This window comes from Pagrus pagrus, assembly GCF_965226575.1.
Source record: "Pagrus pagrus genome assembly, chromosome: 9".
Taxonomy (NCBI): domain Eukaryota; kingdom Metazoa; phylum Chordata; class Actinopteri; order Spariformes; family Sparidae; genus Pagrus; species Pagrus pagrus.
The window spans coordinates 33799896-33819971 of NC_140193.1; the positions used below are offsets into that span (position 1 = coordinate 33799896).

Consider the following 20076-nt stretch of genomic DNA (forward strand, 5'->3'; position numbering starts at 1 on the left):
ACCTTCACACACTACCGCGGAAACCATTTTTGACACTTTAAATGAATTCATGGTTTAAAATGAAATAGACTGGGCAAAATGTGTGGGACTAAGCACTGACAGAGCTCGGGCCATGGTGGGGAGACTGACTGGAGTTGTGAAAAGGGTCAAAGACATGGCTCAGCTGGTTACAGCTGTCCACTGCAGTATCCACAGAGAGGCACTGGCCACAAAGACAATGCCTGCGGATTTTAAGACTGTTTTGGATGAAGCTGTGAGAACAGTCAACTTTATCAAAAGTCAGCCGCTGCAATCACACCTGTTTGCCATATTGTGCGCGGAGATGGGGAGCGACCACCAGCAACTTCTCCTGCACACTGTGTGACAACCTCAAGTGTTTGTTTGTGTGGTTGTTTGGATATGTGTGTGTGTGGTGTGCCCCTCTCGCTCTCCCTTCTGTTCCTCACAGGTTGATTTATCATGGGCCTCCGGTGTGCGTCCTGGAGAGGGCGGGGCCACGTCCTTAAAAGCCATGTGGAGAACGCTATCTCTCTCTCTCCATTCCCAGCCTGGCATCCTGCAGCTCACCTGTTATTGTCCTCGTTGTTTTAGTTTACATCCAACACCCATACACAGCCATGCACCCCCACACACACCACTGATCGTTCTCACTACAGATATAGGTTGTATTCTGTTTTTGTTAGTCTATGTTAAATAAATATGATTGCCGGCATCTTCTCCTCTTGCGTTTGTTTGTCAGAGAACTGAGCCAGTTCTGACAAATGGGGGCTCGTCCGCGTCTCGGTTACGTGATTTTGTTTGGATTTAATGTTGCAGGGTAGAGAGGTTTTTTGTTCACCTGTGGAGGGTTAGGTGATACACTGGCTGCACATTTTCTGGAGGTTCCCGTTAGGCTGTAGGGCACTTTCTCCTTTGAGATCGTGTCTGTTTGTTTTTTTCGTGTAGTGTTGTGGGGAGCGGCTAGTGTTGGTTGCGCAAGCAACCATCTCCGGGGCACTCCGTGGGGTCGCCTGTGGTGGTCCCGCTGGTTTCGTGCTTAATCGACCCGCTGCAGAACCGCATGAAGACCAGGGTTGAGGTTAGCTAGATTTTGGGTAGGCAGTGAGGGGAACGCTCTGGGGGGCTTTTGGTTGCTCAAGTGCGCTAGCGGTGTGGATCCGGCTCTAAGGTGAATATGGATGGTTTGTCAGCTTTTTATGACGTGCCCTGTGCTGTGTTTTTGGACTCGTGTAGGAAAGATGAGTTGGTCGAAATTGCTAAACACTATGATATTGTGTTGCAAGAGGGAATACTTAAAGATGAGTTGAAGATGTTTGTGTTGTTGTCATTATTTGAAAGAGGGGTGTTGCAGGAAGAGCCAGGTGCTGCGGCAGCGCTGAGGCCAGAGTCAGCATTGGTAGAGCAGGCTGAGAGGCTCACGTTTGAGCAACAGAGGGAAAGGGCAGTATGGCAGAGAGACTTTTTGCAGTTGCAATTAGAGCTGGAACAGACAAAGCTGAGGGTTTGGGACCGCGATGGTAGGGGGCCTGGCGCGTCCGGTGAGTCGGGGTCTGTCACTGAGCGTGAGGGCAGAGACTTGACTACGAGTCTGCGCCTTGTGCCAAAGTTTAACGAGCGGGATCCTGATCCGTTTTTCACGTTGTTTGAGCGCGTGGCAGAGGCCAGGCAGTGGTCAGATGTGGATAGGGTTCTCCTGCTTCAGTGCATCCTCAGTGGCAAGGCGCAGGAGGCGTACTCGGCTGTGTGCGCGCAGGAGGGTCTGACTTATGAAATGGTGAAGTCAGCCGTCCTCAAGGCATATGAACTCGTCCCAGAGGCATATTGTCAGAGGTTTAGACAGTGGGTGAAGGTTGATAAACAAACGAATGTGGAATTTGTGCGCGATTTAACTACTGATTTTCACCGCTGGTGCTCCGCGGAAAAGGTAAATTCATTTGAGGGTCTGTGTGAACTAATAATCATGGAGCAATTAAAAAATGTTGCTCCTCAGCGCGTAGCCGCCTACTTAAATGAAAGAGGGCCAGCTACTGCGCTTAGAGCAGCCGAGTTGGCTGATGATTTCTTGCTGACGCACAAGTCTGGTTTTGCTGAGGTGCGCGAACGTGTAGTGGATGACAGTAGGTTTACGCGCAGCCGTTTTTCTAAACCTGTTCTGGCCCGTAGCGCGCCAGTCTCGGTGCGCCCAGGGCGTTCAAACGTGTGCAATTTTTGCCGTGGGGAGGGTCATTGGAAAGACCAGTGTCCTGTGCTCAGGCGTAAAAATGCTGTGCCTTCCCCAGGCCCTGCTATGTTGTGTGCAAGTGCGCGGGAGGAAAAGGAGGTGGAGGTGACCATCAGTTCTGGGGTTGAGCCTTTCATCATAGAGGCACGCGTGTCCTTGGTGGGTAGTGCTGAATGTGTTCATGTGAGAGTGTTGCGTGATACAGGGGCCCGACATTCTTTCATTGTGCAGTCTGTGCTCCCTTTTTCCTCTAATACGCAGTCTGGAGATTTCATTGTGATGCGGGGGATGGAGCTTGGCTTCGTCCCTGTGCCACGCCATGATGTGGTGTTGGATTGTGATCTGGCTAAAGGTGTGTTTTCTGTGGGCGTGCGGCCTGAGTTGCCTTTGCCTGGCGTCTCAATGATTCTAGGAAATGATATCTGTGGTGGCCGGGTTTGGCCCAGTGGTCCCCCGCCACCTGTGGTGGTGTCCGAACCATTAGAGGTGGCGTCTGACAGTTCGGCGCTGGAAGTTTTTCCTGTTTGTGCCATGACGCGCGCTCAGAGTAAATGTGCGTCTGTGCCATCAGAGGCTGCGGCCTCAGTGGAACCGGTTACGCTGCCTGATTTGCCTCCACTTGTGTGTCTCTCAAGAGAGGAGTGGATTAAGGCTCAGAAATCTGATATTTTGTTGTCCTCGCTGTGGGATCAGGTTGTGCCGTGTCACCAGGTTGGCGATGTAGCCCAGGGCTATTTTGTGCAAGAGGGGATTTTGGTCCGCAAATGGTTACCTTGTGATGAGGATGTTGTGGGAGCGCCTGTGTTTCAGGTAGTGGTGCCTCATGATTTTCGTTACCAGGTCTTGAGAACTGCACATGATGAAGGTGGTCACTTTGGGGTGCGTAAAACGTATCTGTCGGTGCTTAAACATTTTTTCTGGCCGCGGGCCAAAAAAGAGGTGGCGGCGTATATTAAAACATGTCATGTCTGCCAGCTGACGGGGAAACCCAATCAGCGCGTAAAGCCGGCACCATTGCAGCCCATCTCTGTGGTGAGTGAACCGTTTCAATATCTGATCATAGACTGTGTGGGGCCGTTGCCTAGTGCCAAGTCCAGTTGTAAGTATCTATTGACTGTTATGTGTCAGTGTACTCATTACCCGGCGGCTTATCCGCTTCGTACCATCACCACCAAAGCGGTAGTTAAAGCACTCGCACAGTTTATTTCAGTGTTCGGGATACCCAAGGTCATACAAAGTGACCAGGGTTCCAATTTTTCCTCCCATATGTTTGCAGAAGTGTTGAAATCGCTGGGGGTGAGCCACAACCAGTCCACTGCGTATCATGCGCAAAGTCAGGGCGCGTTAGAACGTTTCCATCAGACTCTTAAGTCCTTACTGCGCGCTTACTGTACAGAGTTGGATCGGGACTGGGAGGAGGGGCTCCCCTGGTTGATGTTGGTGGCGCGGGAGGCCGTGCAGGAGAGCACGGGCTTCAGTCCGAACAAATTAGTTTTTGGGCACTTGGTGCGTGGACCGTTGGCAGCGCTGAAAGGTGGATTGGTTCTGGCCGAGGCGCCCCGAAACCTGATCGACTTTGTTAATGGTTTTCGGCACAGATTGTTTCGGGCGGGTTTGTTGGCAAAGCAAAAACTGGGGCAGGCTCAAGTGAAAATGAAAGCCCAGTATGACCGGGGTACGGTGCGCCATGAGTATAGTCCTGGGGACCAGGTCCTCGCGCTGACACCGCTGGTCACGTTCTGATGTTAACTACCTTGTTGCTACAACAGGTCGAAGGAAGTCGTCCCAGTTATATCATGTGAACCTGCTGAAGCCATATTACCAGCGTTCGGGGCATGGTAAGGATGTAAAAGGTGAAGTTGGTCCAGCACTCTCCGTGGACACCTGTAGTGTGGCGCAGGAGACAGACGGCGTTCCTGAGCCTGATGACAGTTTGTTGAGTGGTAGGTTGAAGAACTCTGAGTCTTTGCGTAATCTGCATTCCCTGTTGGCACACCTGCCTGAGGAGCAGCGTGTCGAGTTGGTAGAGCTGATCCGTAGGTTTCCGCAGCTTTTTGGTGACGTTCCCTCTCGTACCTCCTGGATTGTACATGATATTGATGTGGGGGAAGCGCAGCCGATCAGACAGCGGTTTTACCGCATGGGTCCTGAGAAGCTGGGTCATTTAAACACTGAGATTGATTACATGCTGAAAAATGACATTGCCGTTCCATCTGCGTCCAGCCGGGCGTCTCCTTGTGTGTTGGTGCCTAAATCCGATAAGACTCTGCGATTTTGCACAGATATGAGGAAGGTTAATTCTGTCACAAAGTCTGATTCATTTCCATTGCCGCGCATGGACGATAGTATAGACAGGGTGGGGTCCGCCAACTTTGTGTCAAAGTTCGACCTGCTCAAGGGCTATTGGCAGGTGCCCTTGTCAGAGCGCGCGAGAGAGATTGCTGCATTTGTCACTCCTGCAGGCCTCTACTCATACACCATTATGCCCTTTGGTTTAAAGAACGCTCCGGCCACTTTTCAGTGGCTTATGAACCGAGTTGTGCATGGGTTAAAGGGCTGTTCAGTGTATTTAGATGATCTGGTTGTGTATAGTGACACATGGCATTCACATTTGCAGAGAGTGAAAGATGTGTTTGAGAGGTTGGCAGAGGCGCAGTTGACAGTAAACTTGGCCAAATGTGAGTTTGCTAGAGCCACTGTTACTTACTTGGGGCGTGTGGTTGGTCAGGGTAATGTTGTTCCTGTTCAGGCCAAGGTGCAAGCTGTGTCTGAGTTTCCACAGCCGACTACAAAGAAGGAACTCCAGCGGTTTTTGGGTCTAGTTGGATATTATAGAAGTTTCTGCAGAAACTTTTCTACTGTTGTATTTCCTCTGACGGAGTTACTGAAGGCTGGAGCTAAGTTTGTGTGGTCTAGTGAGTGCCAGCAGGCCGTTGATAACGTGAAGTCTTTACTGTGTTCCTGTCCTGTGTTGGCTGCTCCCCAGTTTGACAGTTTGTCTTGCAGGTAGATGCCAGCCAGGTCGGGGCCGGTGCCGTCCTGCTCCAGGGAGGGGACGAGGGGTTGTTGAGACCAGTCTGTTTTTTCTCAAGAAAGTTCAACCGACATCAGGCCAACTATTCAGTCATAGAAAAGGAAGCTTTGGCACTCATTTTGGCCTTACAGCATTTTGAGGTGTACGTAGGTGGGACGGCACCTTTAATTGTTTATACAGACCACAACCCTTTGACATTCTTGGGTTCCCTCAAAACTCCAAATCAGAGACTGGTCAGGTGGTCTCTCTTTTTGCAGGGTTATGATTTAGATATACGCCACATTAAAGGGCAAGATAATATCCTGGCAGATGCTTTGTCTAGGGCGCCTTTGCCTTAGAGTGATGGGGTATTGGGTCAGTTGTGCATCGTTTAATCCTGTGTGTTTGTGACATGTAACTTTTTCCCTGCTTCTATGCTCCTGCTCTTCCATCTTCCTCTCAGTCTCTTAAATAGGCTTCCCCGGTACCAGGTTGCAGAGTTCTGGGATGACTGAGTGAGTTAGGTTGGGTTTTGCAGTGGGAATTGTTTATGTGATGGTTCATGTGACTTAGTGTATTGTTACAACTGTAAATGGTTAACATGTAACTGGCCCAACCACCCTTAGGTAGCTTGTGGGTTTGTTATGACGGTTCCCCTTTGGGGCTCCATCTTAAGGGGGGGGGTGTGACAACCCCAAGTGGTTGTTTGTGTGGTTGTTTGGATATGTGTGTGTGTGGTGTGCCCCTCTCGCTCTCCCTTCTGTTCCTCACAGGTTGATTTATCATGGGCCTCTGGTGTGCGTCCTGGAGAGGGCGGGGCCACGTCCTTAAAAGCCATGTGGAGAACGCTATCTCTCTCTCTCCATTCCCAGCCTGGCATCCTGCAGCTCACCTGTTATTGTCCTCTTTGTTTTAGTTTACATCCAACACCCATACACAGCCATGCACCCCCACACACACCACTGATCGTTCTCACTACAGATATAGGTTGTATTCTGTTTTTGTTAGTCTATGTTAAATAAATATGATTGCCGGCATCTTCTCCTCTTGCGTTTGTTTGTCAGAGAACTGAGCCAGTTCTGACAACTGCAGTCCGGTGGCTTTCACTCGGCAAGGTGCTCACTCAACTTTTCGAACTGCATGACAAAGTCAGGACATTTTTCATGGACTCCCGCTTTGAACTGTCAGATCGATTCTGTGACTTCAAGTGGCTGTGCAAGTTGGCATATTTGGCCGACATTTTCAGCTATTTAAACGGACTCGATCGATCTCTCCAAGGAAAAACAGCGACCATGTTTCATGTCCACAGTAAGATAGAAGCCAGCATAAGGAAGCTGGAGCTGTGGGACCAAAGAGTGGGTCAGAACAACTACGAGTCCTTTGACAATCTGTGTGATTTTGTCACCAAAGAGAAGAGGCAGATCCTGGCCTCCGTGGCAGGTGCAATCAGAGAGCACCTGAAAACCCTAAAGATGCAGCTCCGGGAATACTTCCCTGTGCTCAGCGAGCAACACAGCTGGATACAGAATCCATTTGCCCCCCAAAATTAGGATGTCATCGCAGGTCTCAGCTCCAGGGAGCAGGACAGCCTCGAGTTATCTTGTGATACTGTTCTGAAACTTATCTTCAAACAGAAGCACTTTGCACATTTCTGGATGAATGTGTACCCGGAATATACTGATCTGTCTAACAAGGCATTGATGTTTCTGATGCCTTTTACTACCACCTATCTGTGTGAAACTGGATATTCAGCACTTGTGGCTTTAAAGAAGTATTGGTCTGATTCATCGTTCAAATAATGTTTTGTTTTTTTCTCCTTCATGTTGTTATTGGGCTGCTTTTTTTTATGTATATGCCTACGCTTTTATTCAATGTCAAACAGCCAGGATATGGCCTTGACAGTTCACTATTTGTTACTATTAATTTCCTACATTAGTTGAGATGCAGGTGACATAATGTGATTCATAGCCAGTGTATCCAGATACTGTTTGCAGGTGGTCTCACGGAGACTTCAGTAAATCTTGTTAATTAATATTCTGAGAGAGAGAGAACGCGCTTTTGTGCCGTAGAACGCCTCAAAATAATACACGGCAGACCAGCTGTGATGGATTGTAGTAACTGCATCAGACTGCATATGTTGAAAAAGTGCAAGTGTTGGCCTGATTCAACATTCAACGATAATTCCTGCCTGTTTTTCTTCATATTGATATTGGGTTGGATATTGTGAAATTTTATGTAAGTATTTTATTAGTCAGTGGTGAAACAGCCAGGATACGGGCTTAATTATTTCTTACATTGGTTACTGTACAAATCGTTACGTGCATGTAGATGGATTATTAATGTGCATGTTATTGCCATAGTAACGTATTGCTCTGTTCATGAAATAAAAAGAAATAATTTGTCTTAAGTCTTGTGTGTTGATCAGAGTTGTTGGGTGGGCCCCGAGAGATTTTCAGATTTTAAAGTGGGCCACGGCACTCTGAAGTTTGGGAACCCCTGTTCTATAGGAATAGAAGTGAAAGTCAAAGGTGTAGGAATGTCAAAATTTTCAAGAAATGAGAAGTATTTGGATATTCTATTTCAAACGTTTATTATCAGGGGTCATGAATGAGGATTTTTCGATAAATCTGTTTTTATAGTGGTTCTTAAATATTTCTCCCTTATGTGGTTTTGAGGTGTGCTTTGATGATGAATTTATTATTATTTTTTAAATGCTTTTATGATGTTTCTCATTGTTCTTCCTACTCTTTCTATATATGACACTACATAAAAAGTTCTAGTGTATTCTGTACACACCTAAAAAAAAACAAAAAAAACTACCACCTTTTATGGACCAGTTTATGGACCAAATATGGTGTTACCCATGTCCTCTAGTCTATTGGACACTCCCCTTACATCCCTGCCAGTCTGGCATAAAAATTGGCCTGAAGCCACATGACTACAAAACCATCCAATCTTTGTAGGTTCCCCATCGGCTGACGTGTGGATGTATATGATTGGTTACCTTTTGTATATGTATTATTTTTACTTCTTTGATTTCTTTTCCATCTTGATCCCAACGATGGAGGAGACATGGCTTATCCATCTGTCTCTCTGTCATTTTAATGTAGCTAACATTACATAAAGGCAGGCAAGGGGGTGGGTGGGTTGAGGATTTTGGTTTTTGTATATTAACTTAGTTTTTGGATGTTTTTGTTTGTTATGTTTTGCTTTCTTCTTCTTCTTCCAATGGCAACACCTTCTCTGTTAATGCACACTTGAATATTGAATGATTAAAAAAAAGAGACGTTATTCTTAAAATAGGTCATTTGTTAGAATTAGACTGAATTTTTGAGGCCGATATTGACATTTGAAAGTACAAAAGACCTACTAGTTGTTTTTAAAAACAAACACATAGAATTAAAAAGCATTTTTGATTCCATTCATGTGTAAAGCTATATTGCAACTGCTGTTTCTAAAACCACTTTAAACATATCTTGTGGCCAATGTGTACTACTGAGCCATGACAAAGGGATACGTTCCCTACGTAGTTGTTGTTGGGAAAGTTAGTCTTTTCATTTGTTGAACTAACTGAAACTACATTTAAGGTGACAAAATTTCTACCAGATGGTCCAGAACGCAATAAAGACATAAATTCTAAACCCTTTCTGGTGAAGTTGGAAAAACACACATTACAGCAGCATCTGACGCTGTTAAAAGAGGCAGGACCTACCGCAGCTGGGCATGCCTCCATCTTCATGGCTACAAGATGTACCTCTATGGAGGGGCAAGGCCTGTGAGAGGGGGGAGGAGTCGAGACAGGAAGGAGGGGGCGAGCAGGGCAGTGAAGGCGGGGCTACAACCAGGAAATGGGAGTGGAGAAGTGGGTGTGGTGTGTGGTGCAGGAAGGTGGGGCACCATGGTGAATCAAGTACATCAAGTTCATTCAACAAGAGAAGAAAAAACAACCCGAAAAACCAATATCACCAGAAGAATGTTCCGCAAAATTTGGTTAGCAGGAAATAAAAACAGGGACATCAATAGGAGGAAAGTATTGACATAGGAGAAACACATGCAGGCAGGTCAGATCAGATGAGTTTATGATTTTAACATCAAAAGTCATGCAACAGATACGTGAGAGGAGAAATGAAAGAGGGAACAGGAAAAAAAAGGGGGGGGGGAGTATATTTGAAAAGATCATGTGAAAAGTAGGAACACCAAGAGATGACAACACAACACAAAACAGCACAAAATAAAGATTAGTGGCATTTCACGTTACATATATCCTCCACATGCTGCTAGCATCATGATGGCTTCATCAGCAGTTAGCAATATTTTGCACACTGGTAATAGTTAGCAAACACAGGCTGGATGGGACTGAAGTTTGCAGTGATTCTACAAATTTAGCAGAACAGCACTGACCATGAAGCTGCTGGTTCAATTTGTGCCTATTCATATAATTCGTATAATTTTAGTGGACACTATAATTATGCAAATTTGAATGTAATCGAGCGCAGATATTCTGCACTAATTCTGGGTTAACTTTTGTTCAGCTAGCCCTGATCCAGGATAGATATGTTCATATCATTGTCCTGCATTGCCATGACACGAAAACACAGACCTCCAACATACTCATTCATAAAATTTGAGAAGACTGTGAAAAATATGAATACACTGCTAAGCATATTTAACTTGAGATTTGACTGATCGACTGGGGAAATTCACAAGCTATACAGCAGACAAAGTGTATAAAGTAATTGAAATAAACCCCACATTTACCAGCTGCAACATAAAAGAGAGGAACACACACACATTAATGTATCAATAGTTATAATCCAATAATATAACATATATTTTCAGAAATAGGCCATTCTACATAAAGAGTACTTTTATGTATATAGTATTTTGGGCAAATACATTTGAACTTTTACTAAACACAGTATTTCTACATTGTGGTATTACCTCACATTTACTTAAGTTAAGGACCTGAATACTTCTTCCACCAATTTGTCAGGCGGGGTTTAGCAACAAAAAATACAGTATTTTATGGCCAGGAAGGTTTCTTCCATTAAAGCCCCTGAAATCTTATTAAATTATCCTCAAAAACATTCAATATTCATGATTAATTAAGCAACAATCAAGTTAAAGTTTTGAACAAACATCCCGGTGTATTAACAACAAAACTCAGCTAATCTGCTTCTTACTCCAAGATTCCACTAGATACGTGTCCGCTGTACGGCCCAGATACAGTTTTGCTCCGTCGTCCTCGTCCGGCAACCCCCACCAGCTGCTCTAACTTTAGCAAATCATTTTGTGTTCATGCAGGACAACATTGCTCAGAGTTACGAGCTGATCAAGAAAATGTGTTTTCAGGCTCTTATAAGTTAACACAAATCAAATTAAATCAAGACATGGCACAATATTTAATACAAGCTATCCAACTACAGCAAGAGACATAATGTCCCATCTCTGCTTAAATAAATATGTAATTCAAAATCATGAAAATTTGAGATTTTAGTCAGGTCAATTCCACAGGTATAGCAAGCACTGACATGATGGTAGTTCCAATCCAACTGAGCTACAAATATTATATGCACCCTGATGTACAGTATACTGTTCTTTGGAAAACTGCAACCGACTGTATATTTTTTATGAAAAACCAATATAAATGTACAAGCAGTGATTTGACCTGTGGATCTAGTAGCCCACGTATGTGACCGATTCTCTACACTCACCTGAACGGGGCTTCAGTCCAAACACCGGGCTGGAGAAGGATGAAAGTCCGCCTGCTGGAGATCTATCATCTTGCTGCAGCAACAGAAATTCGAAAGGCAAGTCAGTTTCATTAACAAACAATGAAAGTATAATTTATTGAACAGTTGCTGGACATCTTCTGTCTTGTGCTTCATATGTGGGAGCGGTTTCCAAAGACGCAGATCTACAAATGACTCCACAGAGAAACAGAATTAAAAGAAACACACTCCAGTGATGAAGTTGTACGTTTAAACAGAAGTTCAGTGACCTTAAGTAATATAAACAGCAGAGACTAGGATTGCATGGTGTACTCTTTTATGAAAATTGATGCTTATCATCCGTGGAACTCCTATAGGCTAAATTGTTCAGGATTTACAATGATAAGATGGCTGAGTGAACGGGATTAATGACTTTTGAGTGGGCGACATGAGTTCAAGTTCCATGTGTACGGTATTGTCGGTGGTTAACCGTTGGAATCCCTACACATGTACACTTAATTATCCCCCATATGGAATTCTACTACATGAGTTCCTAACGGAATAATAAAGTACTTTTGATTGATTGATTTGAGTATTTTTTTAATAACACTAATGCTGTAGAATTTCAGAAAGCATTACTATCAGAATGAGATTGGATTTGTTCGACCACAGGCGTAGGTGGTCTGACTTGCATTGATGTCGCTAATGGGCACCAGACTAGAATTGGTGGTGCTGGACAATTGGTTATCAACTGGCTCAGGATAGAAAAATAAGTGCATGTGTTTCTTTATCCTAAGCTTCAGAGTTTTAATATTGACAGTATTTCTATGAAAATATTTTATTTGTGCTTTGTGGAATCTTTCCTCACATAATCTTTTGTATGCTGGTATGGATCACATACCCTGAAAATCAGAAATCCACTGCAAGGTATAGTGAAAGTGTGAAGCACAATTGCAGGCATGTGTAATAAATATGATACAATCACATAACACTGAAGAGCATAAAAAGCTGTAAAATCTGTAAAAAAAAAAAAAAAAAAAGAAGATCCAACTATTAAAAGTAACAATGTGTCCACAATCCCCACCAGGGGAAGAAATATCCTGGACCATGTTTATATCTATATTCCTGGCAGCCTATCAGACCATATTTCCCTGCCTCTTCTGCCTACTTACTCCCAGCTGATAGTAAGGGTTACACAATCAGTAAAACCTATTAAGGGTGGACAGATGGCACTACTTTGAGTGTACAGACTGGCAAATGGTCAGAGATGCTGCCACTCAGGATAACAACATTAATCTTGAGGAATATACATATTCATGTGGTGATCCCAAAGCCAATAAGGTCACTGCCCAACCAGAAGGCCTAGATGAATGTAGAGGTTAGGGTAGGGTTTCTCAACGGGGGCAGTACCACCCCCCAGGGGGCGTTCTAAACATTGTGGGGGGCGCTGGGAGCGTGAGGGCTGAGGGGGGCTCAGGCACGAATGTGGGGCGCCACAACTTGGCTTGTACAAAGTTCATTTGACCTCTACATTTTAAACTTTCAGGGTTTCCCAACTTTTTTAGTGCAAATAACCGACCTAAATAGTCTACTTTATGGTTGTTTCAATAAATTCTACTGAGCTACATGTTATGAGAGTGCTGTGTGTCCTTTGAAGAGTGAGAGCGGTGTGTGTGTGTGTGTGTGTGTGTGTGTGGTCGAGAGAGGTGAGCGAGCGAGAGTAGAAGCGGTCGAGAGGAAAAAGTGTATATTAACGTTCATATATAGTTTCATAAAAATAAAGCTGCTGTCTGAGACCAAGAACCCGAGTCTGCTGCTTCCACTGCTGGGTAAAAGGGAAGAGATATCCTCTCTGCTCCCTGACCACGATCGGACGAGCCGAGCAGGAACGGGCCATGGCAAGCAGATGCTGTCAGCTGTGAGCCCGAAATCCAGGAGAGCCTCATTGATCTCCAGAACGACGAAGAGGCAGAAGCAACGTTCCGGACCTCTGGTTGGCGTGCGATGTGGGTAACGCAAGGTCAGCGTTTACCCCCGTTGTGGGAGAGGGTCCATCTCCTGCTCCTCGCTTTCCCCACGTCGTATCTCATAGAACAGGGATTCAGCCAAGCTCTCCACATGCAGACGAAATACCGGAACCGTCTGAACCTGGTTAGCTCTGGCGCTCTCAGACTGAAACTAACATTCCAGTGTCCGGACGTGAAAAAGCTGGCAGCGGGCCACCAAGCACAGGGCTCTCACTAGGTTGCGTTCAATAAATAAAGCGCGTACAGTCCTATATAGTTCCCTTCTTTAAAATAGGCTATTTTTTTCTTCTTTTTTTCCTTGGTTCATGTCAGCGGTTACATGCTGCTATTCCAACATGCCGCTATTTAGACAGTGATCTCTTATTGTCGGAATAGCGGCATTAAAGTTATTTTTCAAGCGTCCCACTATTTCGACATTGTTTTTTGTCATTGTCGGAGACATGTCGGAAAAGCGGCATGTCTAAATAGAGACATGTCTAAATAGAGACATGTCGGAATAGCGGGCGGACCCCATGTCAGCGTCTCAGTCCTCAGGCAATGACCGTTGCTTTTCAAATGTTTAATAAGCCTAGAGCGCATTAATTAACGCACAAGCGATTTCTGTTTTTTTATTGGTTCATCCACTGTTGTTCACGTGAAGTGTGCGCGTTGTTGGCATCTGTGACTACATTAGCCTACTAAAACTAATTTTCAACAAATTCTGCTGTGGTGGTATTTTTCTTCCCAAGTTCCATGTTGCTTAATACACCTGGGGTTATTTTCAAATGTTGTGATATTGTGAAGTGATATAAATGTTAACCACTTCTATTCAGACTTAATATGCAATTCATTCATCATCCTCAAAGGCTGTGTGGCCTTTCTCTGAGTAGAAACACCAGTTTGACTTAAATTCTATCTCACAGTTCTTTGCAGAAAGATCCTAGCAACTCAAGAGCTCAGGGTCCCATTACAACTAAAATAACATTTCCATGTTGTTCACCAGTTAGGTAAAAATAATCAAATAAGGTTGAGAACCACTGGGTTAGGGCTTAATGCAAAGCAAAAAAAGTTGCCTTTTGCTCAGGTGACAAGGAAACATTTAACAGCACCAGAGCAAGTCTGAGAGCTGGTATCAAGGAGGCAAAGAGGAGACTTCAGCAGACAGTGGAGAGGGACCTCAACACCAACAACATGAAAGATATGTGGATGGTGATTCAAAATATTACAGGCTACAAAAACAGGAGCTTTTGTAAATAATGTGTGAGGTCAAAGACTGGATAAGCTTAACACATTTTATGCTCACTCTGACCCCCTCAACAAAGAGTCGGCTGTAAAAGTATACTCCGCCTCCAGAGGACAGGCCGCTGTCAGTAACACAGCCAATGTGAGAAAACTCCTGCTGAGAATGGATTTAAATAAGGCTACTGGGCATGATAACGCCCCTTGTTGTGTACTAAGCCATGTGCCAGTCAGCTAGCTGATGTTGTAACATCTCATTCTCACAGGAGATTGTTCTGACCTTCTTCAAGATAGCCACCATTGTCCCTGTACCTAAATAGTCTGCTGTGTCTAGTCTTAATGACTATCGCCCTGTGGTTCTCACCCTCATTCTGATGAAGTATTTTTTAAAAAGTGGTTCCCCAGCACATCAAAGAGAACATACAACCCAGCCTGGACCCTCAACAGTATGCTTTCAGAACATATCCACAGAGAATGCCATTCTACATGAAAGAGAGAAGTTAAGAGCAGGGCCTTGATCACCTTCACAAAAAAAATCAGGACAAGAGAAATGGAAGCCTTCACAGAACATATAAATGCTATATGTACAGTACTGTGCAAAAGTTTTAGGCAGGTGTGAAAAAATGCTGTAAACTGAGAATGCTTTCAAAAATATAAATAATAATTGTTTATTTTTTATCAATTTACAAAATGCAAAGTGAGTGAACAAAAGAAAAATCTAAATCAAATCAATATTTGGTGTTACTACCCTTTGCCTTTAAACCAGCATCAATTCTTATAGGTACACTTGCACAAAGTCAGGGATTTTGTAGGATTATAGTCAGGTGTATGATCAACCAATTATACCAAACAGGTGCTAATTATCATCAATTTCACATGTAGGTTAAAATACAGTGATTAACTGAAACAGAAACAGCTGTGTAGGAGGCTTAAAACTTGCTGAGGAACAGCTAAACTCTGCTACCAAGGTGAGGTTGTGGAAGACAGTTTCATGTCACAGGTCGTACACCATGGCAAGACTGAGCACAGCAACAAGACACAAGGTAGTTATATTGCATCAGCAAGGTCTCTCCCAGACAAAGATTTCAAAGCATACTGGGTTTCAAGATGTGCTGTTCAAGCTCTTTTGAAGAAGCACAAAGAAACGGGAAAAGTTGAGGATCGTAGACGCAGTGGTCAGCCAAGGAAACTTAGCGCAGCAGATGAAAAACACATCAAGCTTATTTACCTTTGAAATCGGGAGATGTACAGCAGTGCCATCAGCTCAGAACTGGCAGAAACCAGTGGGACCCAGGTACACCCATCTAATGTCTGGAGAAGTCTGGCCAGAAGTGGTCTTCATGGAAGAGTTGCAGCCAAAAAGCCATACCTCCGTCATGGAAGCAAGGCCAAGCAACTAAACTATGCACGAAAACATAGGAACTGGGGTGCAGAAAAATGGCAGCAGGTGCTCTAAACTGATTCAAAATTTGAAATATTTGGCTGGAGCAGAAGGCAGTCTGTTCGCCGAAGGGCTGGAGAGCGGGATTACATGCTGCTATTCCGACATGCTGCTATTTAGACAGTGACCTCTAATTGTCGGAATAGCGGCATTAAAGTTATTTTTCAAGCGTCCCACTATTTCGACATTGTTTTTTGTCATTGTTGGAGACATGTGGGAATAGTGGCATGTCTAAATAGCGGGATGACGGAATAGCGGTCGGACCCCAGAGAGCGGTACAATAATTAGTGTCTGCAGGCAACATCGAAGCATGGTGGATGTTGCTTGCAAGTTTGGGGCTGCATTTCTGCAAATGGAGTTGGAGATTTGGTCAATGATTAATGGTGTCCTCGATGCTGAGCAATACAGGCAGATACTTAGCCATCATGCAATACCATCAGGTGGCCTATGATTGGCCCCAAATCTATTCTGCAGCAGGACAACAACCCCAAACATACAGCCACTGTCATTAAGAACTATCTTCAGCGTAAAGAAAAGCAGAAGTCCCTGGAAGTGATGGTATGGCCCCCACAGAGCCCTGATCTCAACATCATCGAGTCTGTCTGGGATTGTTGATCGATTAAAATAAACTATTAACACTTCCATTTTTGAAAGCATTCTTAGTTTACAGCATTTTTTCACACCTGCCCAAAACTTTTGCACAGTACAAAATATAACTTCAAGTTCATGCAGGAAGGTGTCTTGGCCTGTGCAGTACACACTGAAGAAGAAGGAAGCCTCAACACTGAGGTGTACAGAAAACCCACACACACAGATCAGTACTTGCTGTTCGACTCTCAGTGCCCACTGGAGTGGTAACTGATATTCTAGTTACTTTAGACTCAAACTCTACCTCAGTGCTTCTGTTACTGGATCTCAGTGCTGCATTTGATACCATAGATCATGGCATATTGTCAGACCAACTTGAAAGTCAATTTGGCATCTCTGGCCTGGCTTCTAGCTTGACTAAAATCTTACCTGTCCGAAGGATGGTGGAGTGAGTGGTAACATTTCTGCAGGCTCCGGTTAAATTTTTTGTTTTAGTCCTAGAATTGAGAACCTTACCTGCAACAACCCAAGAAGTGTGTACCAAAAAGTCAGAATATACCGAGAAAATATACATGAATATAAATATATATGTATATATATATATAAATATATATGTATATATATATAAAAAAAACTGGTAGAAAAAACTCTGATATTCAGAAAGAAAACATCTTGCTAAGAAACTCGTGAAGAGCAAGCCCGCTACAAAAGAAGGTGGAATCTGAGGCTGACTGGTCTTCCAGAAAAGGATGGAGAAGACATGAGAGAAGCTGTCATTGGGATACTCACAAGAGTTGTACCACTGTCCGTCGATCGGCTACGGGAGATGGTGGATACTGTCCACCACCTGGGAAGAATGGGTAGCGCTGCTACTTCAAACAACACAGCGAGGGCTGTCATAATCCAATTCGGAATGAGAACTGTTCCAGATGAGGTCTGGAAGAGGTTGAGAGATGCAAGAGTCTGCAGCAAGATGCACATACGTTTCAGAGAAGATTTCGCCAAAGAAGACCGGGAGACACGCGCCAAACTGTGGCTGCTGGTCCAGGATGCAAGGAGAAAGGGACAGAGAGCATTCCTGAAGGAAGGATACGCACTGATCGACAACTGAAGAGTGGACCCTGAATAAACCAGCGTCATTCAGTTGTACTTGTTCTAGGCAGGTTTGCTGAAATACTCAGTTTTTCCTTTTGTTCAGATATTTTGAGGGTTGTTGCACTAAACATGTACATTAAGGACTAAGCTACTCATTCCTGCGCATCATTACTTTTGCGCATTCTTGGTAGACTATTTACCAGTTAAATGTTGTGTAATTAACCACACAAGTGATACTAATGTTCACTGGCTAATGGTCACTGGCTAATGGTGGCGTTGGAAATTAATTGGATAAACTATATTCTGGTAAATGTTTATAGATATAACAGAAAAGTTCAAAACAAAAATTTCTTCTCATTACCAAGTAAGTTGCTGGAGGAATGGAAAGTTTCATACACAACCAATAAAATAATAATGGGAGGAGATTTTAATTTGGTTCCTGATCTCTGGTTAGACCGTCTTCCATCAAGGGGTCAGTGTCATGATTATGATCAAACTATAGTTGAATTGGTTTCAAAAGTAAGTTTGACTGATTATTGGAGGCTAAAATATCCCATTAATCGTCAATATACCTGGTTTAATGCATCCAATGTTCAAGGATAGATTTTTGGCTGATCTCAATTTAAACAATTTAGTCAATGATGTTTCTAAGTGTGAAATCTCAGCATCATCTTTAACTGATCATTGTGTAATTTTGTTGTCTCTTTTGTTGTGCAGACATGAACATATTCTTAACCCCATTTGGAAATTCAATAATAGCCTTCTGGAAAATACTGACTTTTGTAAAGAAGTCAAACAACTGGCTGGAGAAATCGTGGCTTTGGAAACGTCTTTTTTGAATAAATGGGAATGGTTCAAATTTAAAGTTCGACAGATCGCAATTAGGGCAAGTAAACACTCTTCTAACCTTAAAAGGCAGAAACAGCAAGACATTACTAGTGATATAAATAATTTGTGCCATAAAGATGAATTATCTTTGGAAGAACATGTTAAATTAAACAATCTTCAATCCCAGTTTGACAATATTTATGTGGAAAAAGCAAAGGGTGCGTTTATATGTTCTAGAACAAGGAAGGGGGAAAAGAACTCCTCTTACTTCTTTAGTCTGGAAAAACAAAGAGGCAAAAAAGAAAATTCAAAAGCTTCATTTAAATGGTTTTACTATTGAAAATCAAGACCAAGTGAATGAGGAAATAAGAATTTTTTATAGAAACTTGTATAAATCAAACTTCTCTAAAGAAAATTGAGTTGTTTTTCGAAAGAATAAGGGAAAGAATAAGGGAATTTTATAAGAATATGGATGATGATTTCAAGAGACTTATGGAAGATAAACTTAAAATTGAAGAGCTAGACACAGCAATTTTGCGGATGTCCAAGGGCAAGTCACCAGGACTTGATGGATTAACAGTTTTTTTGAGAGATATTAGGGTAACCCTTTAAAAATGCCTTCTTAGAATGTATTTCAGTAGGACATCTTTCTCCCACTATGAAGCAAGGTCTTATCACTCTAATACCGAAGCCCAACAAAGATAAACTTTTACTTGATAATTAGAGACCAATAACTTTACTATGTAATGATTACAAATTATTAGCTCATGTTTATGCAAACAGATTAGATATGGGTTTAATGCAAATAGTCGACGAATGTCAGTCAGCCTTTATTAAGGGTAGAAGCATACATAACCATATTAGACTGATATGTGATATGATTGATTATCGAGATTTAATTGATACTGATAGTTATGTGTTATTTCTCGACTTTTATAAGGCGTTTGATACCGTTGAGCATTCCTTTTTATTGGAAGCATTACATCGCCTGGGTTTTGGAGAACGTTTTTGTAGTATAATCAAGATGTTTTACACTGACATATATAGTTCTGTATCCCTGAATCCTGGAATGACCCCTAGGTTCAAGGTGTTGCATGGCATTCGGCAGGGTTGCCCTATCTCTCCAAAACTGTTTATTTTGGCCACCCAATTATTAAAAATGCTTATTAGTAATAACTCCAAATCACAAGGCATTAAGATTTTTGACAAGGAATTTAAAATTAGTCAATTTGCAGATGACTCATGCATTTTCCTAAGAAATAAAAACATGGTAGAAAGAGCTCCGAATATAATTTCGATATTCTCGAAAGCCTAAGGATTATCCCTTAATATTTAAAAATGTTAATTACTTCCCATTCACACTGGCACAGATTCATTTATTGCTTTAATTAAAGTTGAATCTGAAGTGATATATTTAGGAATAACGATAACTTAGAATATCATCAGAAGAGAAGACATTAATATCTCTAACCACATAGCTTCATTTATTTTTAGTTATTTTATCCAAAGCAGAAGGTATCTCCAAAGTTATTTATTCATGTCACTCCCTTTATGTCTCTTCCAATGCCATTAAAAAGGCCAATTCTTATGTAGAAATAAAACGAAAGTTACAGTTGTAACTACGGTTCTATGAGTCCCGGATGACCGCCAGAGGCGGTGCTTTAAGCACTGGATAACTCCGCCCGCGCTAGCGCATGTCGAGTATGAATAACAACAACGTCACTTGTGACTACTGCATGACCCCCGGGAGGCTATATCTTCTGGTGTCAGCAGGCAATCGGCTCCCAAAATCTGCTCGCGAACGCGCAAGGATTCTGAGTGACAGAACACTCTGGCGCCAGAGGCGGTGCTTTAAGCACTAGATGACATATACCAACAGTGTCATGAAGAATCCCACAACCCACCTTAGTGATGAGAGGTTGAAGACTCAGGGT

General features: G+C 43.1%; 1 protein-coding gene across 6 annotated transcripts in view; it reads right to left on the reverse strand.

Annotated features, from left to right (window-relative positions):
• The window catches only part of lrch1 (leucine-rich repeats and calponin homology (CH) domain containing 1), a 261434-nt gene that overhangs the window by 55987 nt on the left and 185371 nt on the right, over positions 1–20076 (reverse strand). For 4 of the 6 annotated variants that reach the window (XM_084362581.1, XM_084362579.1, XM_084362578.1 and 1 more), the window contains 2 exons: positions 10949–11021; positions 8947–9069 (listed from right to left, as the gene is read on the reverse strand). In XM_084362581.1, the coding sequence (XP_084218707.1) occupies positions 8947–9069; positions 10949–11021 (196 nt within the window). The remainder of the gene's footprint in view (positions 1–8946; positions 9070–10948; positions 11022–20076) is intronic. The other 2 variants (XM_084362582.1, XM_084362580.1) reach the window with 1 other exon arrangement.